The sequence below is a fragment of the Poecile atricapillus genome, chromosome 32 (genome assembly GCF_030490865.1).
Source record: "Poecile atricapillus isolate bPoeAtr1 chromosome 32, bPoeAtr1.hap1, whole genome shotgun sequence".
Taxonomy (NCBI): Eukaryota; Metazoa; Chordata; class Aves; order Passeriformes; family Paridae; genus Poecile; species Poecile atricapillus.
Genome location: NC_081280.1, coordinates 385997 through 407105, shown reverse-complemented (window position 1 = coordinate 407105; position 21109 = coordinate 385997). Strand labels below are relative to the sequence as shown.

The following is a 21109-nucleotide window of genomic DNA, read 5'->3' as shown; positions in this document are numbered from 1 at the left end:
TTGGGGGGTTGGTTTTGGCGGGAAATCCCGGATTTGGGGGGTTGGTTTTGGCGGGAAATCCCAATTTTGGAGGGGGGAATTTTGGCGGGAAATCCCGGACTTTGGGGGTTGGTTTTGGCGGGAAATCCCGTATTTGGGGGGTTGGTTTTGGCGGGAAATCCCGGATTTTTGGGGGTTGGTTTTGGCGGGAAATCCCGGATTTGGGGGGTTGGTTTTGGCGGGAAATTCCAATTTTGGAGGGGGGGATTTTGGCGGGAAATCCCGGATTTGGGGGGTTGGTTTTGGCGGGAAATCCCGGATTTTTGGGGGTTGGTTTTGGCGGGAAATCCCGGATTTTTGGGGGGGGAGGGGCCTCTCAAAATCCCGAATTTTGGCGCCAAAAAACAAAACACAGAAACGCGCGGGAATTGGGGGGGGGGAGGGGGCGAGATCTCGCGAGATTTCCTTTATTTGGGGGGAGGGGTCTCCCCACCGCCCCTCCCCCACCCCGATAAACCCCGCCCCTCCCCGCTTAATTAGAGCCGTTAATTAGGGCAGGAGGCTTAATTAGAGCCATTAATTAGGGAAGAGGGATTAATTAGAGCCGTTAATTAGAGGAGGGGGCTTAATTAGAGCCGTTAATTAGGGCAGGGGGATTAATTAGAGCCGTTAATTCGGGAAGAGTGATTAATTAGGGCCGTTAATTAGGGTAGGGTGCTTAATTAGTGCCGTTAATTGGGGTAAGGGGGCTTAATTAGAGCCGTTAATTAGAGGAGAGGGATTAATTAGAGCCGTTAATTAGAGGAGGGGGATTAATTAGAGCCGCTAATTAGCGGAGGGTGCTTAATTAGCGGCGTTAATTAGTGAAGAGGGCTTAATTAGAGCAGTTAATTACAGAAGAGGGCTTAATTAGAGCCGTTAATTAGAGGAGGGGGATTAATTAGAGCCGTTAATTCGGGAAGAGTGATTAATTAGGGCCGTTAATTAGCGTAGGGGGCTTAATTAGAGCCGTAAATTAGAGAATGGGTCTTAATAAGAGCCGCTAATTAGCGGAGGGGGCTTAATTAGTGCCGTTAATTGGGGTAAGGGGCTTAATTAGCGGCGTTACTTAGGGAAGAGGGCTTAATTAGCGGCGTTAATTAGGGTAGGGGGCTTCATGGGTGCGGTTAATTAGGGGAGGGGGCTTCATGGGTGCGGTTAATTAGGGGAGGGGGCTTAATTAGCGGCGTTAATTAATCTCACGAGCCGACCTCGCGGCCGCTGGGGCGGCGGGGGGGGGGGAGGGGCGAGCGGGGGGGGGAGGGGCGGGGGGAGGGGGCGACCCCAGACCCCAAATTCTCATTTTTTGGGACCCCAGACCCAAAATCGGAGCCCCCAGACCCAAAATCGGAGCCCCCAGACCCCAAATTCTCATTTTTGGGGACCCCAGACCCAAAATTGGAGCCCCCAGACCCAAAATCGGAGCCCCCAGACCCCAAATTTTCCATTTTTGGGACCCCAGACCCCAAATTTTCCCTCCTTGGGACCCCAAAACTTTCCCTTCTCCAACCCCCCAGGGCCAAACTTTCCCTTCTGGAGACCCCAGACCCAAAATTGGAGACCCCAGACCCAAAACTGGAGACCCCAGACCCAAAATTGGAGCCCCCAGACCCAAAATTGGAGCCTCCAAGCCCCAAACTTTCCCTTCTGGAGCCCCCAGACCCAAAATCGGAGCCCCTGAACCCCAAACTTTCCCTTCTGGAGACCCCAGACCCAAAACTGGAGACCCCAGACCCAAAATTTGAACCCCCCAGGGCCAAACTCTCCCTCCTGAAGCCCCCAGACCCAAAATCAGATCCCCCTAAAACCAAACTCTCCCTCCTGGACCCCCCCGGGACCCCCAAACTTTCCCTCCTGAAGCCCCCAGCCCCAAAATCGGAGACCCCAGACCCCAAACTTTCCCTCCTGAAGCCCCCAGACCCAAAATTTGAACCCCCCAGGGCCAAACTCTCCCTCCTGGAGACCCCAGACCCAAAATTGGAGACCCCAGACCCAAAATCTGATCCCCCAACCCTCAAACTTTCCCTCCTGGAGACCCCAGCCCCAAAACTGGAGACCCCAGACCCCAAACTTTCCCTCCTGGAGACCCCAGACCCAAAACTGGAGACCCCAGCCCCAAAATCAGATCCCCCAACCCTCAAACTTTCCCTCCTGGACCCCCCCGGGACCCCCAAACTCTCCCTCCTGAAGCCCCCAGCCCCAAAACCGGAGACCCCAGACCCCAAACTCTCCCTCCTGAAGCCCCCAGACCCAAAATCGGAGCCCCTGAACCCCAAACTTTCCCTCCTGAAGCCCCCAGACCCAAAATTGGAGCCTCCAAGGACCAAACTCTCCCTCCTGGACCCCCCCGGGACCCCCAAACTTTCCCTCCTGAAGCCCCCAGACCCCAAATTGGAGACCCCAGACCCAAAATCTGATCCCCCAACCCTCAAACTTTCCCTCCTGGAGCCCCCCGGGACCCCCAAACTTTCCCTCGTGAAGCCCCCAGACCCAAAATTTGAACCCCCCAGGGCCAAACTCTCCCTCCTGGAGACCCCAGACCCCAAATTGGAGACCCCAGACCCAAAATTGGAGACCCCAGACCCAAAATTGGAGACCCCAGACCCCAAACTCTCCCTCCTGGACCCCCCCGGGACCCCCAAACTCTCCCTCCTGAAGCCCCCAGCCCCAAAATCAGATCCCCCAACCCTCAAACTTTCCCTCCTGGACCCCCCCGGGACCCCAAAACTGGAGACCCCAGACCCCAAACTTTCCCTCCTGAAGCCCCCAGACCCCAAATTGGAGACCCCAGACCCAAAATTTGAAGCCCCCAGGGCCAAACTTTCCCTCCTGGAGCCCCCCGGGACCCCCAAATTGGATCCCCCAACCCCCAAACTCTCCCTCCTGAAGCCCCCAGCCCCAAATTGGGACCCCCCCAGGCTGAAGCTGATCCTGGGGGGAATTTGGGGAGGGGTCTCGAGTTCCTGGCGCAGGATTTGGGAGCAGAGCCCCCCGGCCCGGCGGCACTCGGGGCTCAGGGGGGCGAGGCTGAGGAAGCCGTGCGGGACCCCCGGCAGCACCCGAAGCGTCACCGGGACCCCCAAACGCCGCAGGCGCCGCGCCAGGGCCACCGAATCGTCCAGCATCGGGTCCAGGGCGCAGGCCTGGGGGGGGAAAAAGGGGATTTTGGGGTGAAATCCTGGGATTTTGGGAAAATTCCCGGAATTTTGGGGTAAAATCCTGTGATTTTGGGTGATTTTGCATTGATTTTGGGTGATTTTAGGGGGAATTTGGGGGGGATTTTGGGTGATTTTAGGGGGGATTTGGGGTGGTTACAGCAGGATTTGGGGGGATTTGGGGGGATTTTGGGGTGAAATCCCGGGATTTTGGGAAAATTCCCGGAATTTTGGGGTAAAATCCTGCGATTTTGGGTCATTTTGCATTGATTTTGGGTGATTTTAGGGGGATTTTGGGTGATTTTTGGGTGATTTTGGGCCATTTTCAGGCGATTTTGGGTGGGATTTGGGGGCACTTGGGGGGATTTGGGGTGAAATCCCAGGATTTTGGGAAAATCCCCAAGATTTGGGGAAAATTCCCGGAATTTTGGGTGATTTTTGGGTGATTTTTGGGTGATTATTGGGTGATTTTCAGGCGATTTTGGGTGGGATTTGGGGGCATTTGGGGTGATTTTGGGGTGAAATCCCAGGATTTTGGGAAAATTCCCAGGATTTGGGAAAATTCCTGGGATTTTTGGGTGATTTTTGGGTGATTTTGGGGTGATTTTAGAGGGATTTTAGGGGGGATTTTAGGGGGGATTTTGGGGGGGATTTGGGGCCACCGAATCGTCCAGCATCGGGTCCAGGGCGCAGGCCTGGGGGGGGAAAAAGGGGATTTTGGGGTGAAATCCCGGGATTTTGGGAAAATTCCCGAAATTTTGGGTGATTTTTGGGTGATTTTGGGCCATTTTCAGGTGATTTTAGGAGGGATTTGGGGGGGATTTGGGGTGATTTTGGGTGATTTTAGGGGGGATTTGGGTGGGATTTGGGGGGGATTTGGGGGGATTTGGGGTGAAATCCCGGGATTTTGGGAAAATTCCCGGAATTTTGGGTGATTTTTGGGTGATTTTTGGGTGATTTTTGAGTGATTTTTGAGTGATTTTTGGGTGATTTTTGGGTGATTTTGGGCCATTTTCAGGCGATTTTGGGTGGGATTTGGGGGCATTTGGGGGGATTTGGGGTGAAATCCTGGGATTTTGGGAAAATTCCCAGGATTTTGGGTGATTTTTGGGTGATTTTTGGGTGATTTTTGGGTGATTTTGGGGGCATTTTGGGGGGGATTTGGGGGGATTTTGAGTGATTTTAGGGGGGATTTTAGGTGATTTTTGGGGGGATTGGGGGGATTTTGGGGTGAAATCCCGGGATTTTGGGAAAATTCCCAAGATTTGGGGAAAATTCCCAGAATTTTGGGTGATTTTTGGGTGATTTTTGAGTGATTTTAGGGGGGATTTAGGGGGGATTTTGGGGGGATTTGGGAGGAATTTGGGGGGAATTTGAGGGGGACTTGGAGGGATTTGGGGTGAAATCCCAAGATTTTGGGAAAATTCCTGGGATTTTTGGTGATTTTCGGGTGATTTTTGGGTGATTTTAGGGGGATTTTAAGGGGGATTTTAGGGGGGATTTGGGGCCACCGAATCGTCCAGCATCGGGTCCAGGGCGCAGGCCTGGGGGGGGAAAAAGGGGATTTTGGGGTGAAATCCTGGGATTTTGGGAAAATTCCCAGAATTTTGGGTGATTTTTGAGTGATTTTTGGGTGATTTTGGGCCATTTTCAGGTGATTTTAGGAGGGATTTGGGGGGGATTTGGGGTGATTTTGGGTGATTTTAGGGGGGATTTGGGGAGGATTGGGGGGAATTTGGGGGGATTTGGGGTGAAATCCTGGGATTTTGGGAAAATTCTGGAATTTTGGGTGATTTTTGGGTGATTTTTGGGTGATTTTTGGGTGATTTTTGGGTGATTTTTGGGTGATTTTGGGCCATTTTCAGGCGATTTTGGGTGAGATTTGGGGGGGTTTGGGGGGATTTGGGGAGATTTTGGGGTGAAATCCCGGGATTTTGGGAAAATTCCCAGAATTTTGGGTGATTTTGGGGTGATTTTTGAGTGATTTTTGGGTGATTTTTGGGTGATTTTTGGGTGATTTTGGGCCATTTTCAGGCGATTTTGGGTGGGATTTGGGGGCATTTGGGGGGATTTTGGGGTGAAATCCCAGGATTTTGGGAAAATTCCCAGGATTTTGGGGTAAAGTCCTGCGATTTTGGGAAAATTCCCCGAATGTGGGGAAAATTCCTGGGATTTTGGGTGATTTTGGGCCATTTTCAGGTGGTTTTGGGGTTGTTATGGGGAGGATTTTGGGGGGATTTAGGGGATTTTAGGTGATTTTGGGGGGGATTTGGGGTGAAATCCTAGGATTTTGGGAAAATTCCAGGTATTTTTGGAAAATTCCTGAAATTTTGGGAAAATTCCTGGAATTTTGGGTGATTTTTGGTGATTTTTGGGTGATTTTGGGGTGATTTTGGGGTGATTTTAGGGGGATTTTAGGGGGGATTTTAGGGGGGATTTTAGGGGGGATTTTGGGGCCACCGAATCATCCAGCATCGGGTCCAGGGCGCAGGCCTGGGGGGGGAAAAAGGGGATTTTGGGGTGAAATCCTGGGATTTTGGGAAAATTCTGGAATTTTGGGAAAAATTCCCAGGATTTTGGGTCATTTTGGGCCATTTTAGGGGGGATTTGGGGGGGATTTGGGGGGGATTTCAGGCCTGGCCTGGGGGGGATTTGGGGAAAATTCCTGGGATTTTGGGGTGAAATCCTGGGATTTTGGGAAAATTCCCAGGATTTTGGGTGATTTTTGGGTGATTTTTGGGTGATTTTGGGCCATTTTCAGGCGATTTTGGGTGGGATTTGGGGGGAATTTGGGTGATTTTAGGGGGATTTTAAGTGATTTTTTCGGGGGATTTGGGGGGATTTTGGGGTGAAATCCCAGGATTTTGGGAAAATTCCCAGAATTTTGGGGTAAAATCCTGCGATTTTGGGTGATTTTTGGGCGATTTTGGTTGATTTTAGAGGGATTTTAGGGGGGATTTTGGGGGGATTTGGGGCCACTGAATCGTCCAGCATCGGGTCCAGGGCGCAGGCCTGGGGGGGAGAAAGGGGATTTTGGGGTGAAATCCCGGGATTTTGGGAAAATTCCCGGAATTTTGGGTGATTTTTGGGTGATTTTTGGGTGATTTTGGGTGATTTTGGGGTGATTTGGGTGATTTTGGGTGATTTTGGGGTGATTTTGGGTGATTTTGGGGTGATTTTGGGGTGATTTTGGGTGATTTTGGGTGATTTTGGGGTGATTTTGGGGTGATTTTGGGTCATTTTGGGGTGATTTGGGTGATTTTGGGTCATTTTGGGTCATTTTGGGGTAATTTTGGGGTGATTTTGGGTGATTTTGGGTCATTTTGGGGTGATTTCAGGGTGATTTGGGTGATTTTGGGTGATTTTGGGGTGATTTTGGGGTGATTTTGGGTCATTTTGGGGTGATTTTGGGGTGATTTGGGTGATTTTGGGTGATTTTGGGTGATTTTGGGGTGATTTTGGGGTGATTTTGGGTCATTTTGGGGTGATTTTGGGCTGATTTGGAGTGATTTTGAGTGATTTTGGGGCGATTTTGGGGTGATTTTGGGCGATTTTAGTGGGGATTTGGGGCCATTTGTGACTTTTTTTTCAAATTTTCGGGATTTTTGGGGTGGGAAATTCTGGGAATTTTTGGGAAATTTGGGAATTTTGGGAATTTTGGGAATTTTGGGGTCACTCACCACCAGGTGGATGGGGGGGAGCCCCTCCAGCATCGAATCCGGGGCCAGCAGGGGGGACATGAAGGGGTCCCGGGGGGGTTTTGGGGGGATCTCCCCAAAAATCGCGGGGGGTCCCTCGGTGCGGAGGGGTCGGAATCCTTCGGGGTACCCCAAAAATTTGGGGGGATCCTCGAGGGAATCGTCCAGGGGGTCCTCAAGGGGGTCCTCGGGGGGGTTTTGGGCCCCTCCCCCATGGGAGGGGGGAGGGGATTCTGGAAAGGGGGAGGGGAGGGAGGGGGGAGGGGAAAAAAAGGGAAAAAAAGGGGAAAAAAAAGTCAGAAAAAAGCAAAAAAATGGAAAAAAACAAATTAAAAAATACAAAAAAAACCAACAAAAATTGACACCAAAAAAGCCAAAAAAATCCCCAAAAAATCCCAAAAAAATCCCAAAACAATCCCAAAAAATCCCACCAAAAAAACCCAAAAAACACCAAAAAAACACCAAAAAACCCAAAAACATTTACCTCAAAAAACCCCAAAAAAAACACCAAAAAAACACCAAAAAAACCCCACCAAAAAACCCCAAAAAACCCCAAAAAAAACCCCAAATAAAACACAAAAAAAACCCAAAAAACACCCAAAAATCCCAAAAAATTGACCCCAAAAATTAACCTGAAAAAAACTCAAAAAATCCCAAAAATTGCCCCCAAAAAACCCCAAACCCCCCCAAAAAACCAAAAAAAATCACCAAAAAACACAAAAAAAACCCCCCAAAAAACCGCAAAAAGAACACCAAAAAAAGCCAAAGATGGACCCCCAAAAAAATCCCAAAAAACCAAAAAACCCCAAAAATTTACACTCAAAAAACCACCAAAAAATCCCCAAAAAACCAAAAAACCACCAAAAAAAAAAAGACGGAAAAAACCCAAAAATTGATCCCGAAAAAAAACCCAAAATAAACCCAAAAAAACCCCCAAAAAAACCCCAAAAATTGACACCAAAAAAACCCCAAAATAAGCCCAAAAAATCACCAAAAAACCCCAAAAATTGACACCAAAAAAACACCAAAAAAAACCTAAAAAACCACCAAAAAACCCAAAAATTGACACCAAAAAAACCCTAAAATAAACCCAAAAAATTCCCCCCCAAAAACCTTAAAATTGACTCCAAGAAACCACCCAAAAAACGCAAAAAAACCCAGAAAAACCCAAATAAAACCCCCCAAAAAACCCCAAAAATCCCCTAAAAAAACCCAAAACTTGACCTCAAACCCCCCCCAAAAACCCCAAAAAATCCCAAAAATTGACACCAAAAAAACCCAAAAAAACCCCAAAAATTCTCCAAAAAAATCCCCAAAAATCCCCCCAAAAATCCCCAAAAATCCCCCCAAAAATCCAAAAAAAATCCCCAAAAATTCACCTAAAAAAATCCCCCAAAAACCTCCCAAAAATTGACCCCCAAATAACCCCAAAAAGACCCCAAAAAACCCAAAAAAACCCCAAAAATACCCAAAAATTCCCCCCAAAAGACCCCAAAAAACCCACAAAAAATCAAAATAAAAAAAAAAAATTGACCCCAAAAAACCCCAAAAATTGACCCTAAAAAACCCCCAAAAAACCCCAAAAATTGACCCCAAAAAACTCCAAAAAAACCAAAAATTGACCTCAAAAAAAACCCAAAAAAAACCCAAAAATTGACCCCAAAAAACTCCAAAAAACCCAAAAATTGACCTCAAAAAAAACCCCAAAAAACCCCAAAAATTGACCCCAAAAAACCCCAAAAAAACCCCAAAATTGACCCCAAATCCCCCCAAATTCTCCCCAAAATTCCTCCCCAAAATCCCCTCCCCCCCCCCAAAACCCAGAACCCAAATTTTGGGACCCCTCCCCTAATTTGGGGTCCCCACCCCCTAATTTGGGACCCCCCTAATTTGGGACCCCCCCTTAATTTTGGGGACCCCTCCCCTAATTTGGGACCCCCCTAATTGGGACCCCCCTAATTTGGGACCCCTCCCCTAATTTGGGACCCCCCTAATTTTGGGACCCCTCCCCTAATTTGGGACCCCCCTAATTTGGGACCCCTCCCCCCTAATTTGGGGACCCCTCCCCCAAATTTTGGGGTCCCCTCCCCCCCCTCACCTGTTTTTTGGGGGGGTCTCCCCCTCAGGAGCCCCCCAAGCCAGGCCGCCCCCCCCCGCAGCCCCCTCAGGATCAGCCCCTCCCCCACCGGGGGGTCCGAGGGGGGAGGGGCGGGAGACCCCTCCCCCAACGTGCCTGGAAAAAAAATTTAAAAAAAAATTTAAAAATTGACCCAAAATTGACCAAAATTGACCCAAAATCGACCCAAAATCAGCTGTGAGAACCCCGAAATGGCCCAAAATGTCCCCAAATGTCCCCAAAATGGCCCCAAATGGCCCCAAAATCTCCCGAAATAGACCCAAAATCAGCTCTGAGAACCCCAAAATGTCCCAAAATGTCCCCAAAATGTCCCAAAATGGCCCCAAAATGCCCCAAAATGTCCCCAAAATGGCCCAAAATGGCCCCAAAATGTCCCCAAATGTCCCCAAATGTCCCCAAAATGGCCCCAAATGTCCCCAAATGGCCCCAAATGGCCCCAAATGTCCCCAAAATGGCCCAAAATGGCCCCAAATGTCCCAAAATGTCCCCAAAATGTCACAAAATGGCCCCAAAATGGCCCCAAAATGGCCCCAAATGGGCCCAAAATGGCCCAAAATGGCCCCAAAATGGCCCCAAATGACCCCAAATGTCCCCAAATGTCCCTGAAATGTCCCCAAATGTCCCCAAATGTCCCTGAAATGTCCCCAAATGTCCCCAAATGTCCCTGAAATGTCCCCAAATGTCCCCAGTGTCCCCAATGTCCCCAAACCCCCCAAACCCCCCATTGTCCCCAATGTCCCCAATGATCCCAAATGTCCTCAATGTCCCCAATGTCCCCAAACCTCCAAATGTCCCCAATGTCCCCAAATCCCTCAATGTCCCCAAATGTTCCCAATGTCCCCAATGTTCCCAATGTCCTCAATGTCCCCAAACCCTCTGAGTGTCCCCAATGTCCCCAATGTCCCCAATAATCCCTCAATGTCCCCAATCCCTTCAATGTCCCCAAACCCCCCAATGTCCCCAATGTCCCCAATGATCCCAATGTCCCCAATGTCCCCAATGTCCCCAAAGCCCCCAAACCCTCTGAGTGTCCCCAATGTCCCCAATGTCCCCAATGTCCCCAATGTCTTCAGTGTCCCCAAAGCCCCCAATAATCCCAAATGTCCCCAATGTCCCCAATGTCCCCAAACGTCCCCAAATACCTGCGTAAGCCCCCAGGCACTGGCAGAGCACCCCCAGGGGCAGCAGGGGGTCGAGGAGGGTGAGGAGCCGGGACGGGGACGCGGCCGCTCGGACCAGAGTGACCGAGGGACCCAATGTCCCCAATGTCCCCAATGTCCCCAATGAGCCCAATGTCCCCAATGTCCCCAAATGTCCCCCATGTCCCCAATGATCCAAATGATCCCAATGTCCCCAATGTCCCCAATGAGCCCAATGTCCCCGATGTCCCCCATGTCCCCAATGATCCAAATGATCCCAATGTCCCCAATGTCCCCAATGAGCCCAATGTCCCCGATGTCCCCAATGTCCCCAATGTCCCCAATGTCCCCAATGTCCTCAATGTCCCCAATGTCCCCAATAATCCCTCAATGTCCCCAATCCCTTCAATGTCCCCAAACCCCCCAATGTCCCCAATGTCCCCCAATGTCCCCAATGAGCCCAATGTCCCCAATGTCCCCAATGAGCCCAATGTCCCCAATGTCCCCAATGTCCCCAATGTCCCCAATGTCTTCAATCCCCCCAATGTCTCCAACGTCCCCAATGTCCCCAATGTCCCCAAATGTCCCCAAACGTCCCCTGTACCTGCATAAGCCCCCAGGCACTGGCAGAGCACCCCCAGGGGCAGCAGGGGGTCGAGGAGGGTGAGGAGCCGGGACGGGGACGCGGCCGCTCGGACCAGAGTGACCGGATACGCCGCCAGCACCGCCTGGGGCAGGCGCACGCCCAGCGCCACCGCCCGCAACGACACCCCCAGACAAAGGTTCCCCCCGGCGCTGTCACCCGCCAGGCACACGCGCTCGCCTGTCCAACCTGGGGGGAAAAACAGGAAAAAAATTGGGGAAGAAAGGGTTAAAAATGGGGGAAAAATTGGGGGAAAATTGGGAAAAAATTGGGGAAAAATTGGAGGAAAAATGTTGGAGAAATGGGGAAGAAAGGGTTAAAAATTGGGGAAAAATTGGGAAAAAATTGGGGAAAAATTGGGGAAAAATTGTAGGAAAAATGGTGGAGAAATGGGGAAGAAAGGGTTAAAAATTGGGGAAAAAATGGGGGAAAAATGGGGAAGAAAGGGTTAAAAATGGGGAAAAAATGCAGGAGAAAGGGTTAAAAATGGGGAGAAAATGGGGAAAAATGGGGAAAAATTGGGGGAAAAATTGGGAAAAAATGGGGAAAAAATGGGGAAAAATTGGGGAAAAATGGGGAAAAATTGGGAAAAATTGGGGGAAAAATGGGGAAAAAATGGGGAAAAAATGGGGAAAAATTGGGGGAAAAATTGGGGAAAAATTGGGGGAAATTGGAGGAAAAAGTGGGGGAAAATGGGTAAAAAATGGGTAAAAATTGGGGTAAAATGGGGAAAAAATTGGCAAACAATTGGCAAAAAATTGGGACAAAAATAGGGAAAAAACAGAGAAAAAATGAGCAAAAAATGGGGAAAATTTGGGGGAAAAATGGGGAAAAATTGGGTGTGAAATGGTGAGAATTGGGGGTCCCTGGGGGGAGCTTGGGGGTCTCTGGGGCAGCAACGACACCCCCAGACAAAGGTTCCCCCCGGCGCTGTCACCCGCCAGGCACACGCGCTCGCCCGTCCAGCCTGGGGGGACACAAAAAACAGGGAGGAAAGGGTTAAAAATGGGGGAAAAATTGGGGGGAAATTGGGCAAAATATGGGAAAAAAACGGAGAAGAAAGGGTTAAAATTGGGGGAAAATTGGGGGAAAATTGAGGGAAAATTGGGGGAAAATTGGGGGAGAAATGGGGAAGAAAGGGTTAAAAATGGGGGGAAAATGGGAAAAAAATGGGGAAAAAATTGGGGGAAAATTGGGGGAAAAACCGGGGAAGAAAGGGTTAAAAATGGGGAAAAATGGGGGAAAATGGGGAAAAAATGGGGGAAAATTGGGGGAAAAATTGGGGAAAATGGGAAAAAAAATGGGGAAAAAATGGGGAAAAAATGGAGAAAAAATGGGGAAAAAATGGGGAAAAAATGGGGACAAAATGGGAGAAAAATGGGAGAAAAATAGAGGAAAAAATGATAAAAAATGGGCACAAAATTGGGGAAAAATGGGCAAAAAATTGTGAGAAAAATGGAAGAAAAATTGGCAAAAAATGGACAAAAAATCGTGAAAAAATTGGGGGAAAAATTGGGAAAAAATGTGGAAAAATTGAGGAAAAATTAGGGAAAAATGGGGGAAAATTGGGGGAAAAAAACCTCAAAAAAATCTCAAAAAATCCCCAAAAAATCTCCAAAAAATCTCAAAAAATCCCCAAAAAATCCCCCAAAAATCCAAAAAAATCTCAAAAAAATCTGAAAAAAACTGAAAAAAACCTGAAAAAACCCCTCCAAAAATCCTAAAAAATACAAAAAAAAATCCCTCAAAAAATACCAAAAAATCTAAAAAAAAATCTCAAAAAATCGCAAAAAAATCTCAAAAAAACACCCAAAAATACCAAAAAACCCCCCAAAAATCTCAAAAAAATACCAAAAAAACCTCAAAAAAACTCAAAAAAATCTCAAAAAAACCTGAAAAAAACACAAAAAAATTTCAATAAAAACCCCCAAAAAAATCTCAAAAAAATCTCAAAAAATCCCAAAAACATTCTCCAAAAAATCTGAAAAAATCCCCCAAAAAATCCCCAAAAAATCCCAAAAAAGCCCGAAAAATATCCAAAAAAATTCCCAAAAAAATCCCAAAAAAATCCCAAAAATCCCCCCAAAATTCCCCAAAAAATCTCCAAAAAATCTTAAAAAAATACAAAAAAATCCTTAAAAAAACCCAAAGAAAATAGAAAAAATCTGAAAAATCTGAAAAAAAATCCTAAAAAAATTTCAAAATAATCTCAAAAAAACCTGAAAAAAACATGAAAAAATCTCAAAAAAATCCGAAAAAAAGACTCAGAAAAATCCCCCAAAAATTCTAAAAAAACCTCAAAAAAATCTCAAAAAATCCTAAAAAAATCTCAAAAAAATCCCCCAAAAAACCAGAAAAAACCCAGAAAAAATCTCAAAAAATCCCAAAAAAATCTCAAAAAAATCCCCCAAAAAATCCCAAAAAAATCTCAAAAAAATCTCAAAAAAACACGAAAAAAACACGAAAAAATCTCAAAAAATCTCAAAAAATTAGCAAAAAATTAACAAAAAAATACAAAAAAATCTGAAAAAATCCCAAAAAAATCTCAAAAAATTCCCGAAAAAATCCCAAAAAAATCCCAAAAAAATCTCAAAAAAATCCTCAAAAAATCCCAAAAAAATCTCAAAAAAATCCAAAAAAATCCCCAAAAAATCCCAAAAAAATCCCCAAAAAAATCCCCAAAAAATCCCAAAAAAATCCCCAAAAAATCCCCAAAAAATCCCAAAAAAATCCCAAAAAAATCCGAAAAAAATCCCAAAAATTCCCCACAAATTCCCAATTTTTTATGGATCCTTACCTAACATTTTATGGTTGGTGAGAGCCCAGCAGTAGGCGTAGAAGCACTCCTCGAGCGCGCGGGGGAACGGCGCCTCGGGCGCCAGCGCGTAGTCCACGGAGAGCAAAAATCCCCAAAAAAATCTCAAAAAAATCCCCAAAAAAATCCCAAAAAATCCGAAAAAAATCCTGAAAAAATCCCGAAAAAATCTGAAAAAAATTCCAAAAAATCTCAAAAAAATCCCCAAAAAAACCTGAAATAAACCAGAAAAAATCTCAAAAAAATCTCAAAAAAACCTGAAAAAATAAAAAAAAAATCCTAAAAAATTACCAAAAAAATCCCAAAAAATCCCTCAAAAAATAAAAAAAAAATCTCAAAATAATCACAAAAAATTCCAAAAAAAATCCCAAAGAATCTCAAAAAAATCCCAAAAAAATCACAAAAAAATCTCAAAAAAATCCCCAAAAAATAAAAAAAAATCTCAAAAAAATCCCCAAAAAATCACGAAAAATTCCCAAAAAAATCCCCAAAAATTCCCAAAAAAATCCCAAAAAACCCCGAAAAAAATCCAAAAAAATTCCCAAAAAAATCCCAAAAAAAATCCCAAAAAATTCCCAAAAATCCAAAAAAATTCCCAAATTTTTAGGGATCCTTACCTAACATTTTGTGGTTGGTGAGGGCCCAGCAGTAGGCGTAGAAGCACTCCTCGAGCGCGCGGGGGAACGGCGCCTCGGGCGCCAGCGCGTAGTCCACGGAGAGCAAAAATCCCCAAAAAAATCTCAAAAAATCCCAAAAAAATCCTGAAAAAATCCCGAAAAAATCTCAAAAAAATCTCAAAAAAATCCAAAAAAAACCCAGAAAAAAACCAGAATAAATCTCAAAAAATGCGAAAAAAATCTCAAAAAAATCCCCAAAAACTCCGAAAAAAATCTCAAAAAAACCCAAAAAAATCCCCAGAAAATCTGAGAAAAATCTCAAAAAAATCTCAAAAAGACCTGAAAAAAACACGAAAAAATCTCAAAAAATCTCAAAAAATTAGCAAAAAATTAACAAAAAAAATGCAAAAAAAAATCTGAAAAAATCCCCAAAAAATCTCAAAAAAACCTCAAAAAATCCCAAAAAAACCCCAAAAAATCCCAAAAAATTCCCAAAAAAATCCCCAAAAAATCCCAAAAAAACCCCAAAAAAATCCCAAAAATTCCCCAAAAATTCCCAATTTTTTATGGATCCTTACCTAACATTTTGTGGTTTGTCAGTGCCCAGCAGTAGGCGTAGAAGCACTCCTCGAGCGCGCGGGGGAACGGCGCCTCGGGCGCCAGCGCGTAGTCCACGGAGAGCACGGGCGCGCCCAGCTCGCGGGCCCAGCGCCGCAGGTACGGCTCGTGGGAGCGCGGGGGGTTTGGGGATCCCCCAAAAACATCCCAAAAAATACCCAAAATACACTAAAAAATCCCCAAAAATAGCCTAAAAATATCCCCCAAAAATTCCCAAAAATCTCCAAAAAATCTGAAAAAAATCCTAAAAAAATCCAAAAAAAATCTGAAAAAAATCTGAAAAAAAATCTGAAAAAAATGCCAAAAAATGTCAAAAATTACTGAAAAAAATCCTAAAAAATCCTAAAAAAATACCAAAAAAATCTCAAAAAAATTCCAAAAAATCCCAAAAAAATCTCAAAATAATCTCAAAAAAATGCTAAAAAAATCTCAAAAAAATACCAGAAAATCTCAAAAAATTCCTAAAAAAATCCTAAAAAATCTCCAAAAAACCTGAAAAAAATCCCTAAAAAAATCTCCAAAAAATCTCCAAAAATTACAAAAAAATCTCAAAAAAATCTCAAAAAAATCTCAAAAAAAACCTTAAAAAATCTGAAAAAAATCTCAAAAAATCTCAAAAAACTAGCAAAAAATTAACAAAAAAATACAAAAAAATCTGAAAAAATCCAAAAAAAATCTCAAAAAATTCCCAAAAAAATCCCAAAAAAACCCCAAAAAATCTCAAAAAAATCCCAAAAAAATCCCAAAAAAATCCCAAAAAAATCCCAAAAAATCCCCAAAAAAATCCCCAAAAAATCCCAAAAATTCCCCAAAAATTCCCAAATTTTTATGGATCCTTACCTAACATTTTGTGGTTGGTGAGAGCCCAGCAGTAGGCGTAGAAGCACTCCTCGAGCGCGCGGGGGAACGGCGCCTCGGGCGCCAGCGCGTAGTCCACGGAGAGCACGGGCGCGCCCAGCTCGCGGGCCCAGCGCCGCAGGTACGGCTCGTGGGAGCGCGGGGGGTTTGGGGATCCCCCAAAAACATCCCAAAAAATACCCAAAAGACACTAAAAAATCCCCAAAAAATAGCCTAAAAAATCCCCCAAAAATTCCCAAAAAATCTCAAAAAAATGCCAAAAAAATCCTAAAAAAAATGGAAAAAATCTGAAAAAAAATCTGAAAAAAATGCCCAAAAAATGTCAAAAATTACTGAAAAAAATCCTAAAAAATCCTAAAAAAATTCGAAAAAAATCCCAAAAAAATCTGAAAAAAATCTCAAAAAATCTCAAAAAAATCTCAAAAAAATCTGAAAAAAATCCTAAAAAAATACCAAAAAATTCCTAAAAAAATCCTAAAAAATCTCCAAAAAACCTGAAAAAAAATCCAAAAAAATCTCCAAAAAATCTCCAAAAATTACAAAAAAATCTCAAAAAAACCTGAAAAAAATCTCAAAAAAATCTCAAAAAAACCTGAAAAAAACACGAAAAAATCTCAAAAAATCTCAAAAAATTAGGAAAAAATTAACAAAAAAATACAAAAAAAATCCCAAAAAATCCCAAAAAAATCTCAAAAAAACCTCCAAAAAATTTCAAAAAATCCTCAAAAAATCCCAAAAAAATCTGAAAAAAATCCCAAAAAAATCCCAAAAAAATCCAAAAAAAATCCCAAAAAAATCCAAAAAAAATCCCAAAAATTCCCAATTTTTTATGGATCCTTACCTAACATTTTGTGGTTTGTCAGTGCCCAGCAGTAGGCGTAGAAGCACTCCTCGAGCGCGCGGGGGAACGGCGCCTCGGGCGCCAGCGCGTAGTCCACGGAGAGCACGGGCGCGCCCAGCTCGCGGGCCCAGCGCCGCAGGTACGGCTCGTGGGAGCGCGAGGTCTGAGCCACGAAGCCGCCGCCGTGGAAGTGCAGGAGGAGCCCCGGGGAGGGAGGAAGAGGATGAGGACGGAGCCAGGGGAAAGGTGAGGGAGGCCAAGGGGAGGCGTCCGGGCGGCTCAGGGCGCTCAGGGCGGCGGAGTCCTGGGGGAATGGGGAGGAAAGGGTTAATGTTTCTCGTTACTGGGGTCATGGTTATCATTTATTTTTATTATTTTAAATTATATTTTTAATTATTTTACGCTTTAATTTTTTTATTTTTTAAATGTTTTTATTTTTATTTTTATTTTTATTCTTATTTTTGTTTTTATTTTTATTTTTACTTTCATTTTTATTTTTATTTGTATTTTTGTTTTTATTTTTATTTTTACTTTCATTTTTATTTTTATTTGTATTTTTGTTTTTATTTTTATTTTTATTTTTACTTCCATTTTTATTTTTATTTTTACTTTCATTTTTATTTTCATTTTTACTTTTATTTTTATTTTTATTTTTATTTTTATTTTTATTTTTATTTTTTTTATTTTTACTTCCATTTTTATTCTTATTTTTGTTTTTATTTTTATTTTTATTTTTATTTTTATTTTTATTTTTACTTTCATTTTTATTTTTATTTTTATTTTTACTTTTTTTATTTTTACTTCCATTTTTATTCTTATTTTTGCTTTCATTTTTATTTTTATTTTTGTTTTTACTTTCATTTTTATTCTTATTTTTATTTTTTTTATTTTTACTTCCATTTTTATTCTTATTTTTGTTTTTATTTTTATTTTTATTTTTATTTTTACTTTCATTTTTATTTTTATTTTTACTTTCATTTTTATTTTTATTTTTATTTTTATTTTTATTCTTATTCTTATTCTTATTTTTATTTTAATTTTTGCTTTCATTTTTATTTTTATTTTTGTTTTTATTTTTATTTTTATTTTTACTTTCAGTCTTATTTTTATTTTTATTTTAATTTTTGCTTTCATTTTTATTTGTATTTTTTTTTATTTTTATTTTTATTTTTATTTATATTTTTATTTTTATTTTTACTTTCATTTCTATTTGTATTTGTTTTTATTTTTATTTTTATTTTTATTTTTATTTTTACTTCCATTTTTATTTTTATTTTTATATTTATTTTGGATATTTTAGTTTTTTTATTGCTTTTGTTATTTGTATTATTTTATTTGTTTCATGCTTATTTTTATTTATAATTTTTAAATAATTTATATATGATAATATAATACATTATATACAATACAATACAATACAACATAATAGATATAATGTTATATAACACAATAAAATATAATAGAACGTAATTTACTACAATATAATATAATACAACATATAGTATAATATAGTATAATGTAATATATGATACAGTATAATGTAATATATAATATAATATAATATAATATAATATAATATAATATAATATAATATAATATAATATAATACAATATAATATAATATAATATAATATAATATAATATAATACAATATAATATAACATAATATAATACAGTATAATATAATATAATATAGTATAGTATAATATAATATAATGTAATATAATATAATGTAATATAATATAATGTAATATAATATAATAGAATATAATATAATAGAATATAATATAATATAATATAATGTGATGTGATGTAACATATAACATAATATAATTTAATATAAAAATACATGCAATATTTATAACATAAAAATAGTAATAATAATACAATAGCAACACCAATACCAAGAGTAATAATAATAGTGATAATAATAAAAATAAAAATTAAAATAATAATAATAATAATAATAATAATAATAATAATAATAATAATAATAATAATAATAATAATAATAATAATAATAATAAAAAAATAATTCATCATTAATGATTAATAATTAATAATTATCACAGACCTGGCCCTGCCTGAGGTGGTAGCTGAGCAGTAATAACAATAACAATAATAATAACAATATCAATGACAATGACAATAATAATAATAATTTATAATTAATAATAAATAATTAATAATTAATAATAAATACTTAATAGCAGTCACCTGGCCCTGCCGGAGGTGGTAGCTGAGCAATAATAACAATAATAATAACAATACCAATGACAATAATAATGAATAATGAATAATGAATAATGAGTAATGAATAATGAATAATTAATAATGAATAATTAATAATTAATAATTAATAGCAGTCACCTGGCCCTGCCTGAGGTGGTAGCTGAGCAATAATAACACTAACAATAATAATAACAATATCAATGAGAATAATAATAATAATAAATAGCAATTAATAAATAATAAATAATAAATAATTAATAATTAATATTTAATAAATAATTAATAATGAATACTTCCCACTGACCTGGCCCTGCCTGAGGTGGTAGCTGAGCAATAATAACAATAACAATACTAATAACAATATCAATGACAATAACAACAATAATAAAAATTAATAGTAATTAATAATTAGTAAATAATTATTAATTATTAATTAATAATTAATAATTAATAATTAATAATTAATAGCAGTCACCTGGCCCTGCCGGAGGTGGTAGCTGAGCAGCCGCAGGTGCAGGGGGGCGGGGCCCAGGTGAGCTCGGGGGGGGCTGACGGTGACGCTTCGGGAGGGGTCCCGGGCCAGGGGCATCTCCAGGGGCTCGGGGGGCACGGCCAGGGCTCGGCACAGCCCCACCTGAACGGCTGTCAGCGAGGCCACGGACTGCGAAGGGTTAAAATATCCTGGATTTATCCCAAAATTCCCGAAATTCCCAAAAAAATCCATCCCAAAATACCCAAATCCCAAAAAATCCCACCCCAAAATCCCCCCAGGGCTCGGCACAGCCCCACCTGCACGGCTGTCAGCGAGGCCACGGACTGCAAAGGGTTAAAATATATTAAATTTATCCCAAAATTCACCAAAATCCCCGAAATCCCCAAAAAAATCCATCCAGGAAAACCCAAAATCCAAAAAAATCCCAAAAAATCCCAAAAATTCCATCCTGAAATCCCCAAATCCCAAAAAATCCCAAAAAAATCCATCCAAAAATGACCAAAATCCATAAAAATCCCCAAAAATCCCCAAAAATCCCCAAAATTCCGACCCAAAAATCCCAAAAATCCCCAAAAATTCCTGAATTTTTACCCCAAAATCCCAAAAATTCCCAAAATCCCCCAAAAATTCCATCCTGAAATCCCCAAATCCCAAAAAATCCAATCCAAAAATGACCAAAAATCCCCCAAAATGACCAAAAATCCCAGAATTCCTACCCATAAAATCCCCAAAAATCCCAAAAAAATCCCAAAATTCCCAAAATTCACCAAAATCCTCAAAAATTCCATCCCAAAATCCCCAAATCCCAAAAAATCCCACCCCAAAATCCCCCCAGGGCTCGGCACAGCCCCACCTGAACGGCTGTCAGCGAGGCCACGGACTGCGAAGGGTTAAAATATATTAAATTTACACTAAAATTCACCAAAATCCCCAAAATCCCCAAAAAAATCCATCCAGGAAAACCCAAATCCCAAAAAATCCCCAAAAATTCCATCCAGAAATGACCAAAATCCACAAAAATCCACAAAAATCCCCAAAAATCCACAAAAATCCACAAAAATCCACCAAAATTCCCCAAAAATTCCATCCAAAAATCCCTGAATTCCGACCCAAAAATCCCAAAAATCCCCAAAATTCCCAAAAATTCCCAAAAATTCCATCCTGAAATCCCCAAATCCCAAAAAATCCCAAAAAATTCCATCCAAAAATGACCAAAATCCACCAAAATCCAGAAAAATCCCAAAAATCAACAAAAATCCACAAAAATCCACAAAAATTCCCCAAAAATCCCTGAATTCCGACCCAAAAATCCCCAAAAACCCCAAAAATTCCTGAATTTTTACCCAAAATCCCCAACTCCCAAAAAAATCCGAAAAAATTCCATCCTGAAATCCCCAAATCCCAAAAAATCCCATCCAAAAATGACCAAAAATCCCCCAAAATGACCAAAAATCCCAGAATTCCTACCCATAAAATCCCCAAAAATCCCCAAAAATCCCAAAAAAATCCCAAAATTCCCAAAATTCCCCAAAATCCTCAAAAATTCCATCCCAAAATTCCCAAAAATCCCAAAATTCCCACCCCAAAATCCCCCCAGGGCTCGGCACAGCCCCACCTGCACGGCTGTCAGCGAGGCCACGGACTGCAAAGGGTTAAAATATCCTGGATTTATCCCAAAATTCACAAAAATCCCCAAAATCCCCCAAAAAATCCATCCAGGAAAACCCAAATCCCAAAAAATCCCAAAAAATTCCATCCAAAAATGACCAAAATCCACAAAAATCCAGAAAAATCCCAAAAATCAACAAAAATCCCCAAAAATCCCAAAAATCCACAAAAAATTCC

The 21109-nt window shown here is 41.3% G+C and overlaps 1 protein-coding gene across 1 annotated transcript in view; it reads right to left on the bottom strand.

Moving 5' to 3' along the window:
• The window catches only part of LIPE (lipase E, hormone sensitive type), a 35200-nt gene that overhangs the window by 2484 nt on the left and 11607 nt on the right, over nt 1–21109 (bottom strand). The window contains exons 4-9 of the mRNA XM_058860032.1: nt 19247–19432; nt 16540–16843; nt 10752–10979; nt 8970–9104; nt 6854–7104; nt 2812–3161 (exon numbers count right to left, since the gene is read on the bottom strand). Of these exons, the coding sequence (XP_058716015.1) occupies nt 2812–3161; nt 6854–7104; nt 8970–9104; nt 10752–10979; nt 16540–16843; nt 19247–19432 (1454 nt within the window). The remainder of the gene's footprint in view (nt 1–2811; nt 3162–6853; nt 7105–8969; nt 9105–10751; nt 10980–16539; nt 16844–19246; nt 19433–21109) is intronic.